Source organism: Taurulus bubalis (assembly GCF_910589615.1).
Source record: "Taurulus bubalis genome assembly, chromosome: 7".
Lineage (NCBI taxonomy): Eukaryota > Metazoa > Chordata > Actinopteri > Perciformes > Cottidae > Taurulus > Taurulus bubalis.
In genome coordinates, this window is record NC_136595.1 from 7,969,159 (window position 1) to 7,985,958 (window position 16,800).

The 16,800-nt window shown below is 43.6% G+C and overlaps 3 protein-coding genes across 3 annotated transcripts; 2 read left to right on the forward strand and 1 right to left on the reverse strand.

The window, feature by feature from the left end:
* Positions 1-1,120: 1,120 nt before the first annotated feature.
* On the reverse strand, positions 1,121-3,883 carry LOC306739033 (MARVEL domain-containing protein 3; the record flags this gene model as incomplete). The annotated part of the gene is made up of 4 exons (XM_079220973.1): positions 3,816-3,883; positions 3,436-3,584; positions 2,581-2,699; positions 1,121-1,779 (listed from the first exon to the last, which is right to left on the reverse strand). Exons 2-4 carry the CDS (start codon positions 3,534-3,536, stop codon positions 1,121-1,123), a joined length of 879 nt encoding a protein of 292 aa, XP_079077099.1. The 5' UTR covers positions 3,537-3,584; positions 3,816-3,883.
* Positions 3,884-5,772: 1,889 nt separating this feature from the next.
* On the forward strand, positions 5,773-8,036 carry cUnh8orf82 (chromosome Un C8orf82 homolog; the record flags this gene model as incomplete). The annotated part of the gene is made up of 3 exons (XM_079220974.1): positions 5,773-5,937; positions 6,040-6,088; positions 6,839-8,036. 3 exons carry the CDS (start codon positions 5,773-5,775, stop codon positions 7,339-7,341), a joined length of 717 nt encoding a protein of 238 aa, XP_079077100.1. The 3' UTR covers positions 7,342-8,036.
* A 1,508-nt stretch (positions 8,037-9,544) lies between these two features.
* naprt (nicotinate phosphoribosyltransferase) lies at positions 9,545-16,508 on the forward strand (the record flags this gene model as incomplete). The annotated part of the gene is made up of 13 exons (XM_079220971.1): positions 9,545-9,794; positions 10,977-11,104; positions 11,203-11,285; positions 12,090-12,220; positions 12,414-12,529; positions 13,090-13,286; positions 13,759-13,899; positions 14,023-14,107; positions 14,199-14,279; positions 14,364-14,466; positions 15,020-15,177; positions 15,818-15,925; positions 16,031-16,508. 13 exons carry the CDS (start codon positions 9,545-9,547, stop codon positions 16,115-16,117), a joined length of 1,668 nt encoding a protein of 555 aa, XP_079077097.1. The 3' UTR covers positions 16,118-16,508.
* Positions 16,509-16,800: the final 292 nt, after the last annotated feature.

Below are 16,800 nucleotides of genomic sequence, written 5' to 3' on the forward strand. Positions count from 1 at the left end.
GGTGATGTCATGGCTGGCAGGAAGCCTCTGGGGGCACAGAGAGCAGGATGTGTGCAGAGCTCTGGCGCTCCCTGCAGGCCGTTGTGTTCATCACGCCGTTAAATCACAAACAAGAATCACATTGATGGAGGTTTAATTTGAGTAGAGACATCCTTGTACAGTTTCAGTATCAAAAAAGTGGCATTATAAAGTCAAACTTTGATATTAAAAACACATTAATTATACATTTAGAAAACATTTCTGTAAATCCCTTCCTGAGTTCACACAGACTCAGGCTCACTTGATAATTAACCTCGTCCCAGATTCAACCTGTATCACGAGGAAGCTAAACATCATTCTGAGATGGACATTGATGATCCCACATGAAGAGGAAGAAGCAGGTTATTGACTGGTCCAGCCAACAAGCACATTCACAGGCAACGAGGAGCCAATGACATGCAGCTTCATCAGAACCACGTGCAGCATTTGATTTGACATTAAAACCATTACAACAGTGATATGCAGCACCAAAGCACCAAGATGCTGTCCTTAGAATTCAGTGCGGATACAGAATGACTGAGGATTCACTCTTTTTTACTTCCAGTTATCTCATTGAATCAAAAAAAAACGGCTAAATACTCGACCTGTGTCATCTTGAGCTGCAGTGACGGAGAAAGAGTGTAAAATCATGACAGAATAGGCAGCTATACGCATCATTCATTAGAGTGTGAATGTAGAAAACAATCTTTCATCACCTGGACACATGTTTCTTCTATTGTTGACATAAGATGGAATCCAACGGAGCCCCGACCGCGCTGTCGCTTTAAGCTGTGGAAATGTTTTGGGCTGTAGCTGTTTGTATTTTATAGCTGTGGCTGGATTTTATAGCCCCCCGATTTATCGACCGAGCGTCAGATAAGACGTTATTGTGAACTTTGTACTCCGTCCACCTCAGGATCTTGTAGGATTGAGGACTCTGAACATAACCAGGTAACCTGCAGCGTACTGTAGGTTTCCATCTGATCTATAACCCGGTAAAAAAAAAAAAAGAAGAAAGTGAGCCAGCTTCATGATACCAGGATCCCTCGGTCACAGTCGCAGCAGGCTGATCTGGTCAGGTGTCCGTCCCCGGGGGGGCCGCTCAAACGGAGGTGGTTTCGGCCCTCAGCGGGGCCCTCTGTGGGCTGGCCCGCGCCTGCTGCTTCTCCGCCTCCCTGCGTTTTCGCTCCTGCAGGTAGCGCCTCACCCTCCGGATGGTCTGGAAGGTGAGCACCGTGCCGGCGGTGTACAGGATGGCCGTGATGAGCCCGAACAGGGCCACGGCGGCGTCGGCCCCGCCCACGTTGCAGCTCATCCAGGTGTAGCCGTTCCGGGCGTACAGCCTCTCGCGCTGCTGGCACACGTCTGTGGCGTTGACCCCGATGATGAAGTGGAGGTAAAGCCCCACGGCCACCACGTACGCCACCGCACCCACCGCCTGGAACACCAGCGCGCCGAACAGAAGCTTCCGGGACATGCGGTGGGGCGGTTTGTTGCCGGCGACCACAAACAGCAGCGACAGGACCCCGAGGGTGAGGCTGAATGGGATGCCGCCGTAGACGCCCGGCGCCCGCATCTGGCTGTACTGCATGTCCAGCTCTCGCACCTTCTGCAGCTCGGTGCCCTGCAGGTTGAAGTTGGAGTTGATGTCGAAGCCGACCAGACCGCCCCGGGAGGACATCCCTGATGACACCATGTGAGCTGCAACCACGCAGATCAGGACCAGGGAGTTGGTCAGCACCGAGCAGATCAGCACGATGCCTGAAGGGGGACACAAAATCATATATATAGTAAACTAATTGTAAGACTTTGAAGGACCTTAAGTGTCCATGCATCGCATTGATATTTCGGGACACAATGATTGATTATTTTTATAATGAATTGCAATATGCTGAAATGTTATTGTGGAATTTTTGCCAGATGACGCCAAAAATAAACTGCCTACCCCAACTTTAATATGTACAATTATTTATTAAAGTGCAATGAAATGCATCTGCCCTGGCTCTCTCAGCCTTGAAGCCACATATATATATATATATATATATATATATATATATTTTTTTTTTTAAGTGAATAAAAGACAATAATAACAACAAATCCTACCATAATAAGTATTGTGAGTTATTTAAAGTGCTTGTTGTTCTGCAGTCTAATTGCCTGGGTGGGGGAGACTCTTTTTGTGGATGTGTGGTGTTCTCCATAATAGTTCAGGCCTTCCTTCTGCAGCGGGAGGTGTAAATGTCCTCAATCTGTTATTAACATTCCTGGAGGATCTTTTTTTTTGTTGTGTTACTAAACACCTGAATGGTCAGAAGCATGTGATTAATCTAACAGACTCAGATACCAGGTCATCAGCTTTCTCCTTCCTTAAAAGTTACTCAGTCAATGTGTTGACTCTGAGAAAAGAGGCCAGTAAGAACCGGTCTGTCCAGTATTCCAGGAGGGAGGGACGTGTGGGAGCTGCAATGAGACTGAAACCAAAGTCTGCCCTGTGACGCAGCTTCTATGAGGAGAGCATTCGTTTGATTCGACCCAGACATTTCCACTGTGATCCTGACTTGCCTCTCCTGGAGCAGATGTTTGTGCATTTGGAATCATTGTGGTCCTCTCGAGGGTCTTCCCGCGCACGTTGGGGAGGGGAGTCGGCCTCTCTGGGGTAGTATGGGGGTCGAGACGAAGACCTGAGCACAGAAAAACACACAGGGGGAAGTTACCTACAATGTCACAATACGAACGAAAAAAGAATATATATATATATATATATATATATATATATATATATATATATATATATATATAATTCAGTGTTCAGATATATTCCTAAACCCAAGATCATTCTTTTACACTTATGATTTTAAATGTCATCGGCATATTACAGGTGAAATGAATAATAAAGAAAGCCATTGGAACACGGTATACTCTTTTTGTTGTAGATTTGCAGCGTTACAGCAGTCAGTACTCATAAATCACAGGAACAAATGAGATAACAACATTCAAGGACGTAGCTGACAAACAAAATATAATATAATATAATAAGATGAATAAGATGCAGTGAACTACAGTTATATTTATTGCATTTGAGAATATTGGCTGAAGTTATGATACCCTGTACAATAATGTGTCTGGTAATAAAGTGTACATTAATGGTGCCGGATGAGAGCTTGTGTAGGTTAAAACAATAATTAACTGTCCATTGATATAAATATAAAATAAAGCTATTTCATGCCATCATTAGACTCTACTGAATGACTCCTGGTATAGTATTGGAAGAGTTCATTGTCATATTGTTCAAGTTTGACCAAATAATGACATAACAATTATTACAATAGTTTAAAAAGAGCACTGACATCCCTTCATTCATGAACTCAGGTAGACACAGGTGGGGATGTTTCATTTACCGACAGCACGTGAACACACCTGTCGGGCGATGAGCGTCTGTCCTCGCGAGAGTCTCGTGGCGGTCGGTGGCCCCCGTTTCTGTCCCGGTGTCCCCGGTTTGAACGGGGCGGCTGGCTCATGGTCGACCTCCTAATCGGAACCGACACGTTTGTACACAGGAAGGACGTCTGGACGAACAGAAACCGCACCAGTTACTAAACAGTAGACAAACAGTTTCATGTTTCATAAAACAAGGAAGCTTTCTAAACCTCCCGTCAAGCAACAGCGGAACGACTGCGGGTTTTTTAAGAGGAGGAAAACATCGCTTTACGATACGTTAGCTTGTTTAATCAGCTCACACAAAGAGTTTGACTAATTACGTGTTAATTCGACCGTAAACTATAAAAAGGTAAACTTACTGTGAATATATGTCGATGAGAGCACTCTAAAGTCCAACTATAATAACGCCATTTCTTTTCTTTTTTCTTTTTTTAAATCCCTCTCCGGCGGCAGGTAGAAGCAGCTCCACCCAACAGGGAGGAGGGAGAGGGGGAGGAGCTACAGCCTCAGGTAACCAAGGGGATAAGCCCTGTCTGCTCACAGCTGGAGCTTTTCAAATGAGGTTTTTTGGGGGGATTTTGCTTTTTGGAAGAAGTTCAAGTCAATACCAGTTGTTTTGAATCATCTGCTTTGTGTGTGGCCAGTCCCCCGTCTGCGAGGGCAAAGAAGCCTCCGCTTGTCCTCTGCTTTAGGGGATGTCGGCCTTCTGGCATGAGCCTGTATGTCCATCTGTTGTGGAGGAATGTTGTTATTTATGTGCTTCTTTTCATCAGACAACCAACTGCATGCAGCTCGCCCTGAAGGGCCCTGTTGTGTTCACTCCACGATGTAAACATTTATACGCAATGTGTGGGCCGCTCACTGGCTCTTGCACACACATTTTCTAAGTCACTGGCTTGCTGAAAACTCACTATGAGCTGCAACCGTTAAGCAAAGTCGATTAAGCGATCCATGAATGCCTTTAGTCAATATTCAACCAAAAGTCACTTAACATTCACTAGTTTCAGGTTGTGCTGTAGATGTAATGATTTTCTCGGTTATTAGATAAAATAAGCCTTATTTTATTCCCATAGTGGAAATTCAGTTGTTGCAGCAACACAAGGACAGATATAAGATAAACAGAGAAAGGATATATATATATATATATATATATATATATATATATATATATATATATATATATATATATATTTATATTAAGTAGGCTATATAAATAGGGATAATTCAAATTAGAAACCACACATGGTAAAAATGACAGTGGTGGGACATGGTAATGATCATAATATAGCAGCGTTAGCAAATATAGTATATTTAAGCATCATACAGACTAATATATAATATGATTTAGTAAAGATACTTAGTTTTTGATAGTTTATGATCGTAGACTAATATATAGAATTCTGAATATATATTTGGTTTGGTTGGACTGTCATTTGACTTTATCAATGTTTACACATTTGTATAGACAAAGCGATTAATCAATTATTGCATAAAACCATTAGTTGCTGTGTTAAAACAGACATACTGCATCTTGCAAAAACCAAATGGGGTTCAATATATCCATCAATATCTAACCAGATTCATATGGATTACCAAACAGGTACTGTGCACATGCCAGCCCCTATGAAGCCCACAGGCCATTGGAATGATCTGTCATTACTTATTTTGTTAAGAAAACAATATAAATTAGGTAGTACTTAATGTAAAAAAAATGGGTGGCTGAAGAGCTTTTGAGATATTTTAGTCCTTTTTTAATTTGAATATAACATGATCTATGGCTCTGTATTGGCAAGAGTCTAGTGATGTGATGCTAATTATGATTCAGGGGTTACGATTCAATATATTGCAACACTAAGCAAGGCAACGCATTGCAATTTAACTTCATTTTAGGTTAAACTGTCAAAGTATAAAGAACACGCTGCCATGTGCATAACATCTTATTTTTTATGCAATCAGAACAGGGAGATCTGCATTTACATCCATCATCAACTTATCATTAAGTCATTCGGTTGTTTGAAAGCTCATATAAATAATATATGTAAATTATAAGAGGAAGTACGTCTTTAATTATTAGTAAATGATCTGTTGCTATATAAATCCTGTGAATACTGTAATTATATCAATGACCGCTAGGCGGCAGTACTCAGAAATCGACAATGTCGCAACAATGAACTACTTCCGGGTTGTAGCGGTATACACAACAACAGCAACGCGAGGGCAGAACCATGGGAACAACTAGGACAGTCTAACGCACGGGTCGTGCTCTCTGTGTCCGAGTTCATCCCGCAAACACATCTTCTCCTCTGTTCAGTCGCCATGTTGTTCCTCCGGACGGCCGCGCGCCGCTGCAGAGCTCTGGCCGGCCCGCGCTGCCTGCCCGCCGGCCACAGTGCCTCCAGATCCACCGCCACGTACGTCCAGGGCCAGAGCCCGGAGCCACGGATCCGGGAGTACTTCTACTATATTGACCACCAAGGACAGGTGAGCGTGTGAACTGGCACACAACAACAACAACAACAACAACATACTTGTACAATATATCCCCCTGCTATCATGACATGTTGGTCTGTGCTCCATTTCCAGCTGTTCCTCGATGACACGAAAGTGAAGAACTTTGTCACCTGTTTCAAAGGTAAAACCCATTACACACACACACACACACACACACACACACACACACACACACACACACACACACACACAATATAAAGTGCTTATTTATCAACTTATTATTCAGGCCAATGTGTTCCTCACTGGAATTTAAGAATAACCCCCAAAATGACCTCCCCGTCATAGACTTTAATTAATGTGTAAACCAGCCTAAAGGCGCAGGATTAACCTTGAACCCCTGTTCCTACGAATAATAACCTGGAATAATTACCGTAAGAGCATCACGTTTGCTGTGTGGTAATTTGACTGCACCATGTAATCATGACATCAGCTCAAAAGTTGAGTTTTTTTTAACTAGATTTGACACGCACTCAAGACGAGGCTGTCAGTATTCTTTATTTAATTGTCAACTCTAGTGTGTGTGTGTGTGTGTTCAAGTTAATGAATGAAGGAACATGTCCCCCAACAATGGAGCTCTACGGCACAGAGGATCAAAAATAAAACCGTTGTTGGTCCACACACATTAATTATTGTTCTTTAATGGATTTTATTGGCGGTAAGCAAAACAGAATATTACTAAGACAAGGTCTCAAGATGAGCTCATGAATCAAATGGGTGAAACAGGTATTTTTAAGTGTGAAACACCTTGGAGAAGCCTTCTGTGTATTTCTGATCTGACTTATTATTAACAATAGAGCAAAGCTCCCATTTCCCATCACATGGTGTCTCTGTATAACTCATCAGCCCCTTGCTCTCCCTCCTCTATTACCAGACACACCGTTCCTGGTCTTCTTCTTCAGTCGGCTGCGTTCCAATCAGAGCGGCCGCTATGCGGAGGACTTCCCCTTCTTGTCCCCGTGCGGCAGGGAGAGGAACTTCGTGCGCTGCGATGACCGCCCCGTGGTCTTCACCCACCTGCTGCAGAGCCCCGCGGGGTCACCAGGAATCACGGCGGATCGGGAGCTGCTGTCGTACTGCGGCGGGGCAGAGAAGCTGTCCGCCCCGTTCCGCCCGGAGGCGCTGTACATGCACCCCGCCAGCGGGCGAGTTTACCACCCGTGCTCTGAGCGCGTGGGCGGAGGCGGGGTCGGCCTGGTCAGGTCGGCTCTGGCCATCGAGCTCAGCCCGTTCTTTGTCTACGCTCCGGAGAGCGGCCATTCGGGACAGCCGACGCATTTTCACTGGGGTGGGCGGAAGCACGCGCTGACCAATGAGCTCGCAGGATGCTTCCCCACTGCGGAGGAGACCAGCGGGCAGCAGGATGGACTGGGATAACGGGACGCTGTCCACGTAAAGCCAGTCTGTATCCCACACCGGCGGCCGGAAAAGACAACCACGTTCTCACAGTTGTTGATCACGATGGGATTGTTACTGTTTGAGGCCCGAGCTCATGTTACGCATGTCATGTGATGTATCATATTCATTGATGATGTAGTGTTTTGGGCTTGTTTTGGGGGCTTGAGACCCCTCAAACAAAGCAGCGTCTCCCATCATGACAGGTTGCAGTTAAACCTGTTTTACCCTTTTGATTCCCTGGATTAATCTGCAACTTGTTTATGGTAGAACTATCCAGTATGTCACAATTAAAGCAGGTAATCGAAGCAACTTTGCGAAAGAGAAGAGGGATGTTGCTTTGCACATTGAGATGGTTGTACATCAAACAACGGCCAGAATAATACAAAGCCTGCAAAATATAGAACATATAATATATATCATATTTATAAGAAACTGCTATATTTTCAGAGTCACAGATTTCTCCAGCAGAGTGCTGAACAGATTTTTGGCAGAATTAAATTTGAACATTTGATATATATTGGTGTGCTTGTGTGGATTTGAATCTAATAGCTTTTAATGTTCTTGAGATGTGATAGAAAGAAGAAAAAACATACTGTGAATCTCATTTATTTATATATAAGCATTGAAATTATTCTACTGAATTGAGGCCATACAGTCGGATCCTTCTTTAATAAAGTGCGATATTCTGAATATTCCATTTTGTATTGTCTTCTGTTACAATCTTGATAAGAAATGTTTTATATGGAATTGCTCCTGCGGATCTTCCTACACACTCCCTGAAAGTAGCATCTTAAACATGGTATACTTATACAGTATGTGTACTTTAATCAAGTACTGCTATGTCCTGCGGTTAATTTAACTCCACTACACGTGTCTGAGTGATAGCTGTCACTTGGCAGATGAAGATAACACATTATTTCATTACAAAAAAGCGACCACAGATTTGATGCTTAAACAACTAACTTCTCGCCTGAAAACATGCTAAAATTAAATTTTGTGACTCAACAACGGTAGTATTCATAGAATGTCAACTTTCAGCTATGAGTTTTCTCATCCGTCATTAGGCTCGTTCGTTAGCGCTGCGCCTCGCCTGGAATCCAGACGAGAGCAGCGGCCGCAGCAGGAAGCGTTGACAAAAAACTGCAATCAAGTCGGACAGTTGTCAGCTGCCTTCAAAGAAGACACAGGAAGTCACAGAAAAAAAGTACTTGCTGTTAGTTCCGAACTTTTGTTTACTTGTAGTTTACAGATCACGTTTGGATTTATTATATGTGTTGATAAATATATATTTATGTAAAAATGAATGTGTAGCTGCATCCTTTGGCCTTTTGATGTATGACTGTGAAATACATTACTAGTAGTTTTGATGTGTGTTGTATAAATACGATTTTGTATTAACAACCACACAATAAATGTTTTTAGATCAAACATGAGACTAATAGTCAATAATCCAGCGTTAAGTATTCCAACTACACATAAAATAAGGATTTTCTACAACACGTGGTGTTTGCTGTCAGATCTAAGAGCCAATCAGCTCTCTGATGTGGCGAGAGCCAGGCGTTTCCCATCATGCACTGGGCCAAGCAGTCGTTTGAGAGCAACTGCGGTGACTAACTCTGAAATCGACAGCCGACTTGGTCTCGTGAGAGTATCGTTGACCACGTGTGCATGACGTCAGAGCAAGTCGGGACCAAGTCGGACACAAATCTAACCGGCATGCATTGCGCGCCGATCGCCGCCGATCGATTCTGCGCAGAACTGGCTCATCTCGAACGAGCTTATTGTTCCCCGTTTGCTGGTCCGAAATGCATTCTGGGATATTGGCTCTCTTAAGTACGCTCAAGTCTGCTCTGATGCATCCCCGGTAAAATGGGCGGATCAGGTCACATCCGGGCATTTTCACCGTTCTTGGCGAGAAGCGGACTTTTGAATTGGAACAGTACTTGGGCCGCGACTGATGACGTTTCACGAGTCCACGAGAACACAAGTGCAGAGAAGAACGCTGATTGAGAAACGGCCAATGTCTCTATATTCATGAGAAAGTGTCCTCTGAAGCCGGCAGCTCCCTCCGGCCTCTCCAGCAAGCACCACGCCTCTCGCACGCCTCGCGCTGTTTGGCTCTCTAAAGAACTTCAAGTCCCAGAGAGCCCGGCATCAGATGAACCTCGAGCCCGTGGTAAACATGGCAGCGCCGTCCAGCAGCGACCCGAGCGAAGCCGTGGAGCGGTCTCTCCGGGAGCGGGCCCCCCCGCTGCTCACGGACCTGTACCAGTTCACCATGGCCTACGCGTACTGGCGGACCGGCCGGCACCAGGAGCCCGCCGTGTTCGAGCTCTTCTTCCGGGACAACCCGTTCGGCGGCGGCTTCTCGCTGTTCGCCGGGCTGCACGACTGCCTACTGTTCCTGCGCACGTTTCGCTTCACGGACGAAGGTGAGAACGTCGCTCGTGTATCTTTTATTGTCTCAGTCAATGTATTTAAACCGCATTAAGTTAAAGAGTCTAATTAGAGTGACATCACATCGGCGTTGCCCCAGAAACTTTTTCATATCGCTGTGGTTGCGCAACGCTCCGCCGCGCGACCCCTGCGGGAGGGTCTCCGCGAGACTTCGGGAATGGAGTCGTTCCTCTGAACTTTGACGTTTAGACTTGAACTTTAGCACACGAGACTGATCCGTAATCTCTGGTGCACGTGAAGCAGCGAGCACACTGCATGCCGAGAGAGTTCTGGAGCGCTGCCTCTGGAGGTGAAGCTGCGCGCGACGACAGCATGTCATTTGGTTCAAATCCAAAATGCATACAGATGTCCCCTGATCCAGAGGGGGTGATGGAGCTGACGTGAGGAGAACACATGCGCTGCATTGCATAGCATACTTTACTGAATGCAAGACTGGTATTGCAATGGAGCAAAGTACATCAGTAATCAGGGAAATGTACTTAAAGCCAGGTGTTACGCAGGATGACCCCTTTGACCTTCTTGTACTTGCATGTCTTATAGAATTGTATCATGGGATTTGTTAGTTACCTTGGAAGCAGCGGGTCAGTTGTAGCTTGTACTTTGTGTGCCAGTTTAATCAGGTTTTAATAATGATGATGATTATAATATAACAATAAAGGAAGATTGAGATAAAAAAAAATCCTTCATGGGCGTAATTTGAGCGACTTATTAAACAAACTACTAAAGTTTGAAAATTTGTGAACAGTTAATATTCAGTACCTTTTAGGCGTCCCAATTTCCATCCACACAAATTCCTCATGATATCATATGTCTTGTCTGCTGAATCTTAATCTATTATAATAATAATAATAATAATAATAATAATAATAATAATAATGCAAAGTAACTATGGCGGACCGATTTTAAAAGTAGGGAAGTAGAAGTTTAAAGGTGCATAACACGGAAATACTCACAGTCCCGACCTCTGATGTACAGCAAGTTATTAGATTCAGCTAATTACTTAATTGCGTGTGTGGTGAGCCAGGACACGTGAGAACATGTGGAGGACACGTGTGCTTGTGTGAGAGCACATGTGTTGAGAGGTTGAAGGATGGCCTCTGTCGCCGGTTTTGCTGTGCGCCAGCTGTTGCGCTAACGGCGTGTTTTTGTGGATCCAGATGTGGAGTTCCTGCGCTCCGTCCTGCCCCCTGTCACCGACCCCGGCTTCTTCCAGTTCCTGCGAGGCCTCGACTGCTCCGGCGTCACGCTCCGCTCCGTCCCGGAGGGCACCGTGGTGTTTGCCAGGGTGAGCTCGGCCGCAGCCCTTTCAGGGTCAAAGGTCACAGGGTTCTGTAGGAGAGGTCAGAGGGACTAACCTGTTTAACATCTCTAAAACATCTGCAGGTGCCTCTCATGGAGGTGGCCGGTCCGTTAGCTGTGGTTCAACTGCTGGAGACCAGTTTACTGTGTCTGGTCAACTATGCCAGGTAACAACCGACAAACACGCACACAGAAGAACCAGGTGGTTCTTTGAAAAAATAACAGATGTACAATAATGCTGCAACCAGTAAATGACTTGTGTTATTTATTTTTCATAATGCTCACATAATTGTGATGTTTCAGGTTCAATCAAGAGCAGGAATCATTGCCACCTATTCTCTTTCTCTCTCTCTCTCTCTCTCTCTCTCTCTCTCTCTCATGACTAATATCATCCTTTGCCTTGGACAATATTTAAAGAAAAGAAGAAGCCCCGTCAAAAACACAATTATGATGATCATAAATCACCATAAATTAATTATATTGCTTTGAGACGCTGGAACCAGCCTTGTTTGGCTTTTTTCGCTTGATGAGATTAAGATACTAAATATGTGAACTTGAATTATGAGGAAATGTGTGTAAATTGACTAGAGTATTTGTATTTTACAGAATGGTGAAGCCATAAAATACATGATTTCTTGCGTTGAAATATTTCACTGAATGTAAGTATCATTATGCTGAAGCTTCAATGAAGTACCGGAAGAAGCCAATGCAAAAAATATGCATGTGATACTCTTATACATTGTGTAAAAACTGTATTTTGTGCAGAGGGAGCACTTAGAGGTTACGTACCATTGTTTTCTCCAAAATAAAGACATCGAGGCGCAGATACGTTGAAGCTGTTCTGCTTTTCACACGAGACTCGGCGAGCCGCAGCTTTATCACAGAAACTGCACATTTTATAACTCCGTAGAAGTTTAGCTGCACGAGACTTTAAACGGCCGGTTTCTGTTCTGCTTCCTCTCTGTTGTCAGTCTGGTGTGCAGTAACGCCGCCCGTTTCCGCCTGGCGGCCGGCCCCAAGAGGAAGCTGCTGGAGATGGGCCTCAGGAGGGCCCAGGGACCAGACGGAGGACTCACCGCCTCCCGATACACACACGTTGGAGGTGAATGCTGTGTGGGTTGTAACATATAATAATATAATATAATGTAATATATATATATATATATATATATATATATATATATATATATATATATATATATATATATATATATATATATATATATATATATATATAACCCTTAGGTAGATTACAACAACACACCCGTAGACTGACACTAGAACCTGTCTTTCAGGGTTTGATCTCACCAGTAACGTTCAGGCTGGTTTCCTGTTTGGGATCCCAGTGGCGGGGACCATGGCACACTCCTACGTCACTTCCTTTACCTCCCTGGAGGAGGTCCGGCCACGAGTGAGTACTTCCTATTCCAATCATCCATACCAATGATTTCGTACATTTTTAGCTCATCAGCTACAACATTGTGTGTGTGCTTACATCATTGTCAATCATTATCCAAAGCATACGATTCAATTGTGGATGGATTTCATCCATCACAGGGATCAGTGCAATAGGAGTGTCATGTGCACACATCAAAAGGTTTAGTCAGTGACATCATATCATTTTATTTAGTTTAAATGAGAACGGTTAAATTAAGCTAAAGACTAACACACACTTTTTTTTAAAATGTTATTTAGTTTGGAAGTTTGGAACTTAATTGTGGCTTCACCGGTTACATGATGGCATATATGGGAACAAATGCACCAGAAAAATACAGTACACAATCACGTTTTAAACACAGTGGCATGGTGTCAAATCTTTTATGTGTGTTGTCAACGCTCCCCAAAGGAAAATAGTCTCTCAAGCCACTGTGTCAGTGATCACGGGGAAAAGAAGGAGCTGGAGTGTCAACAGTGGAGTTAAAGGAGGCACCTGTCAGGGATAATATCTCCCTGTGTCATGTTTACGATCAGACTCTTGTGGCGCTGAACGGGGACCCCAATCCGGTGGACATCATTTCGTTGACTAAGGGCTGGTTGAGTCGTGTGTGTGAGCTTCTGGGAGCTGAAGCCGGGAAGATCCGCGAGGGCGAGCTGGCAGCCTTTCTGTCCTACGCCATCGCCTACCCGCAGAACTTCCTGCCTGTGATTGACAGCTACAGTGTTGGCTGGTAACTACTGGTGTTACGTTTGATACTGAACAGCTATGGATTGGGGCTTTTATCATGTGAATTGATTGTGTGTGTGTGTGTGTATATGAGCAGTCCTTATTAGTTCCAGCAGTTGTACAATGTGCCGTTTTCACCAGCAGGGGTCACTAGTGTTCACTGAGTGAAATCAGGTTTGGAGCAACACATCTAATAGTAATATAGTTTGGCTAACCCTCATATCACCAGCATTTCTGAATATTGCGATGATGCTCACTGTTTTTTAACGATGAAATTCTGTGTTCTCCTGCTGGGGAAGCAACTAACGAATGTCTTTTGTTATTGATCCATTCGCTGATCACATGTCTTCTAAGTTGTAGCATGACATTTTTTCAAGTAATAATTCATAGAAAGCTGTGACCTATTCATTTGTGCTGGTTCATGTTTGATGCGTGTGTGTGTGTGTGTGTGTGTGTGTGTGTGTGTGTGATTTCAGTAGTGGCCTGTTGAACTTCTGCGCTGTGGCCTTGGCGCTGTGTGAACTGGACTACAGGCCTGTAGGAATCCGCCTGGACAGCGGGGACCTCTGCAGGCAGTCGCTTGACGTCCGTCGTGTCTTCAGACTTTGCGGCGAGCAGTGAGTGAGGTGCCATGCTGTAATGTGTGCTTCTTTAAAACCCACAGTGAGACTGTAGCTCACTCCTCCAAAGGTCTGTGGCACATGTCTGATTGTTCCTTTCGCTTTGCTTCATCCCGACAGCTTCTCCGTCTCCGCCTTCGACTCACTGATCATCGTTGGGACCAATAACATCACGGAGCAAAGCATGGCGGAGCTCAACAAGAAGGTAGATTGGGACTGAACATGTGGAGTTTTTTTTTTTTTTTTTTTTTTTTTTTTCCCTGATGTTCTGTTTATTATTATTATTATTATTTCAGGAGAATGAGATCGATGTGGTTGGAGTCGGAACTCATCTGGTCACCTGCACACGGCAGCCCTCTCTGGGCTGTGTGTATAAGGTAGTGCGCTTCATTGTCTCCCCAAATGCCTCAAACTCACTTCTCTGTTTAACATTTGCACGGCACCATTTTTGTATGTGTCAGCTAGTGGAGGTGAGAGGGAGGCCCAGGATGAAGATCAGCGAGGACCCAGAGAAAAGCACTGTCCCTGGGAGGAAAGCTGTCTACAGGCTGGTAGACACTGAGGGTGAGAATCCTCGTCTTTCTTCAACCCCAATTGCAACACACTTATTTATCTCTGTTTTCACCATCTTACCTTAGTTTTGGCTGTTTGTTTCCCCCCCAAGAGATACAGCCTATATATATATATATATATATATATATATATATATATATATATATATATATATATATATATATATATATATATATATATATATATATATATATATATATATATATATATATATATATATATATATATATATATAGACATAGACATGATGCTAATGTTCGCATTTGAGCCTAAGTACAGGTTTGACTCCTGTAAGTTGTGGAGCTGGGATGGAATAAAAAAAGTCCCCATTGGGTAAATAAACCCTTTGGATTTAGGTAACACGGTGGCCTACTGACACCACCCCTCTTCACAGTGTTTCCATTGTTTTTCTTCACACGTTTTCAGGCTGTAACAATAGAACCGTTTGGTTTCCCGGTGCATAATGAGCATTGCAGCCTCACTTGGGCTGCCAGCGTGCTTGTAAATGTTTCCACGGCTTCACCACTCTTTTCCTCCCCGGCAGGCCATCCTTTTCTGGACCTGGTGTGTCTCGCTGTGGAGTCTCCTCCAGAGGCAGGAGTCGCTCTGAGCTGCTACCCTCTGATGTGTGATAACTCCTTGGTCTCAGTTACTCCAGCTCAGGTCACCTGTCTGCGCCAGGAGGTGTTCACCAAAGGACAGGTGAGGATGAGCGATCTTTTTAAATCAGCAGACTGGCTGCTGTTTCCTGATGCCCTGTTGTTGTGGTTGTTTCCTTTCCATCATCACATCCATATTTCTGCGCGATCGCCTGAACAAAAGTCTGGTGAATTGTACACCAGACGTGGACTGGAAGTCTGTATTCATTGTGTATCATCTCCCCGGAGGACTTGATATATTATTGACTTAATATATTGGAAAGCAATAGACACTCTGGACTTCATTGGGAGGACACACCCGTATAGTCTGTAATTTGAATTCAGCCCTTGTCTCTCTCTCGAACCCTTTTTGCATGAACCACATCAAAAAGGATTTTGTGTGGGTTATTGTTATTTAAAGGTATTACAAAAGCAATTAAGGATAAAACAGAAAAAAGATGATTATCTTCTTTGTGATCCTTAGGAAAGGTTGCCTGTCATGTACTGTACGTGGTTTAGCAGTAGAATGTATACAAATAACAATAAACCACCGTGAATAAGAGATAAGAAAGTAAGTATCATACTTAATAAAAAGATAGATTTGTTGTTTCGTACGGTATTGAACAGTACAAAACAAGATAATACTGCAGGAGTGGACTGCGTGGGACTTTAGTCTTCATGAATGCGTCTCCCACTCTTTCCAGGTCACACACCCTCTGTGCAGCGCTGCAGAAACTAGAGTAAAGGTCCAGAGTTCCCTCCAGACTCTGCACCCCCGACACAAGAGGCTGCAGGAGCCAGACTCTTACACAGTGAGCGTCACACACAAACAGATCTGTGCTGATGCATACAAATAAATGCACATCTTCTCAGACACAGATGCAGAGAATCTTATCTCTGGCGTTCTCTTCCACCAGGTGGCGCTGTCAGCGAAACTCCATCACCTGGTCACAGAGATCCAAAAAGGAAGCTCCAACAACAGCAACTTTCTGTTGGCCAACTAAATATAATCGTTGACAACTGCTCTGTTGTCATCTCTTGTTGTTGTTGTTTTGTCTTTTTATTGACCTTCTTTTCCAAAGTGCCTGACGGTGAGAGAAGTGCGTATGTTTGTAGAGCATGCTCCCAATGAACCACCAAACTCTCCAAATGTAGGAATCCTGTAAAGTCTGTAAAACAGGGTTTTAAGATGAGCAGAACTTGACTTTGTTCTTTTGCAAGCCGCCCATAGTGGACAGATGGAAGCAAATGAAGAACAGCCTCTAGGTTTTATGGACTTTTTTTTTCTGCTGGAAAGTGGTTTGATGTCTTCAGCTAGAAGCTGTTAAGGATTTTAAATTGATGGAAAATAAAAAAGGTTGAACACAGTTTGTCACGCTTTCTACATTGACAAATCATTGCAGTCAAAATAAGCTATTAAATTGCCTTTAGACCTTTTTGTCCAAATAAATTGCAAACTGTTGCCTCTATAATTGAACAATAAGTGCAAATAAAACCATGGTTTAAACTTATTTAATTATTAACTCAAGATCCACTTTATTGTGAGATTTACTCCAGAAAAAAAGGTAGTAAGTAGACCTTGAGTTAGGATTGTCATTTATCAGTAATGTCTGTGAATGTTGGAGTCAGAAAGGATTATTGATTTTGAATTATATAGATTATTAAATGTAGATTTTTTATTTGCAAC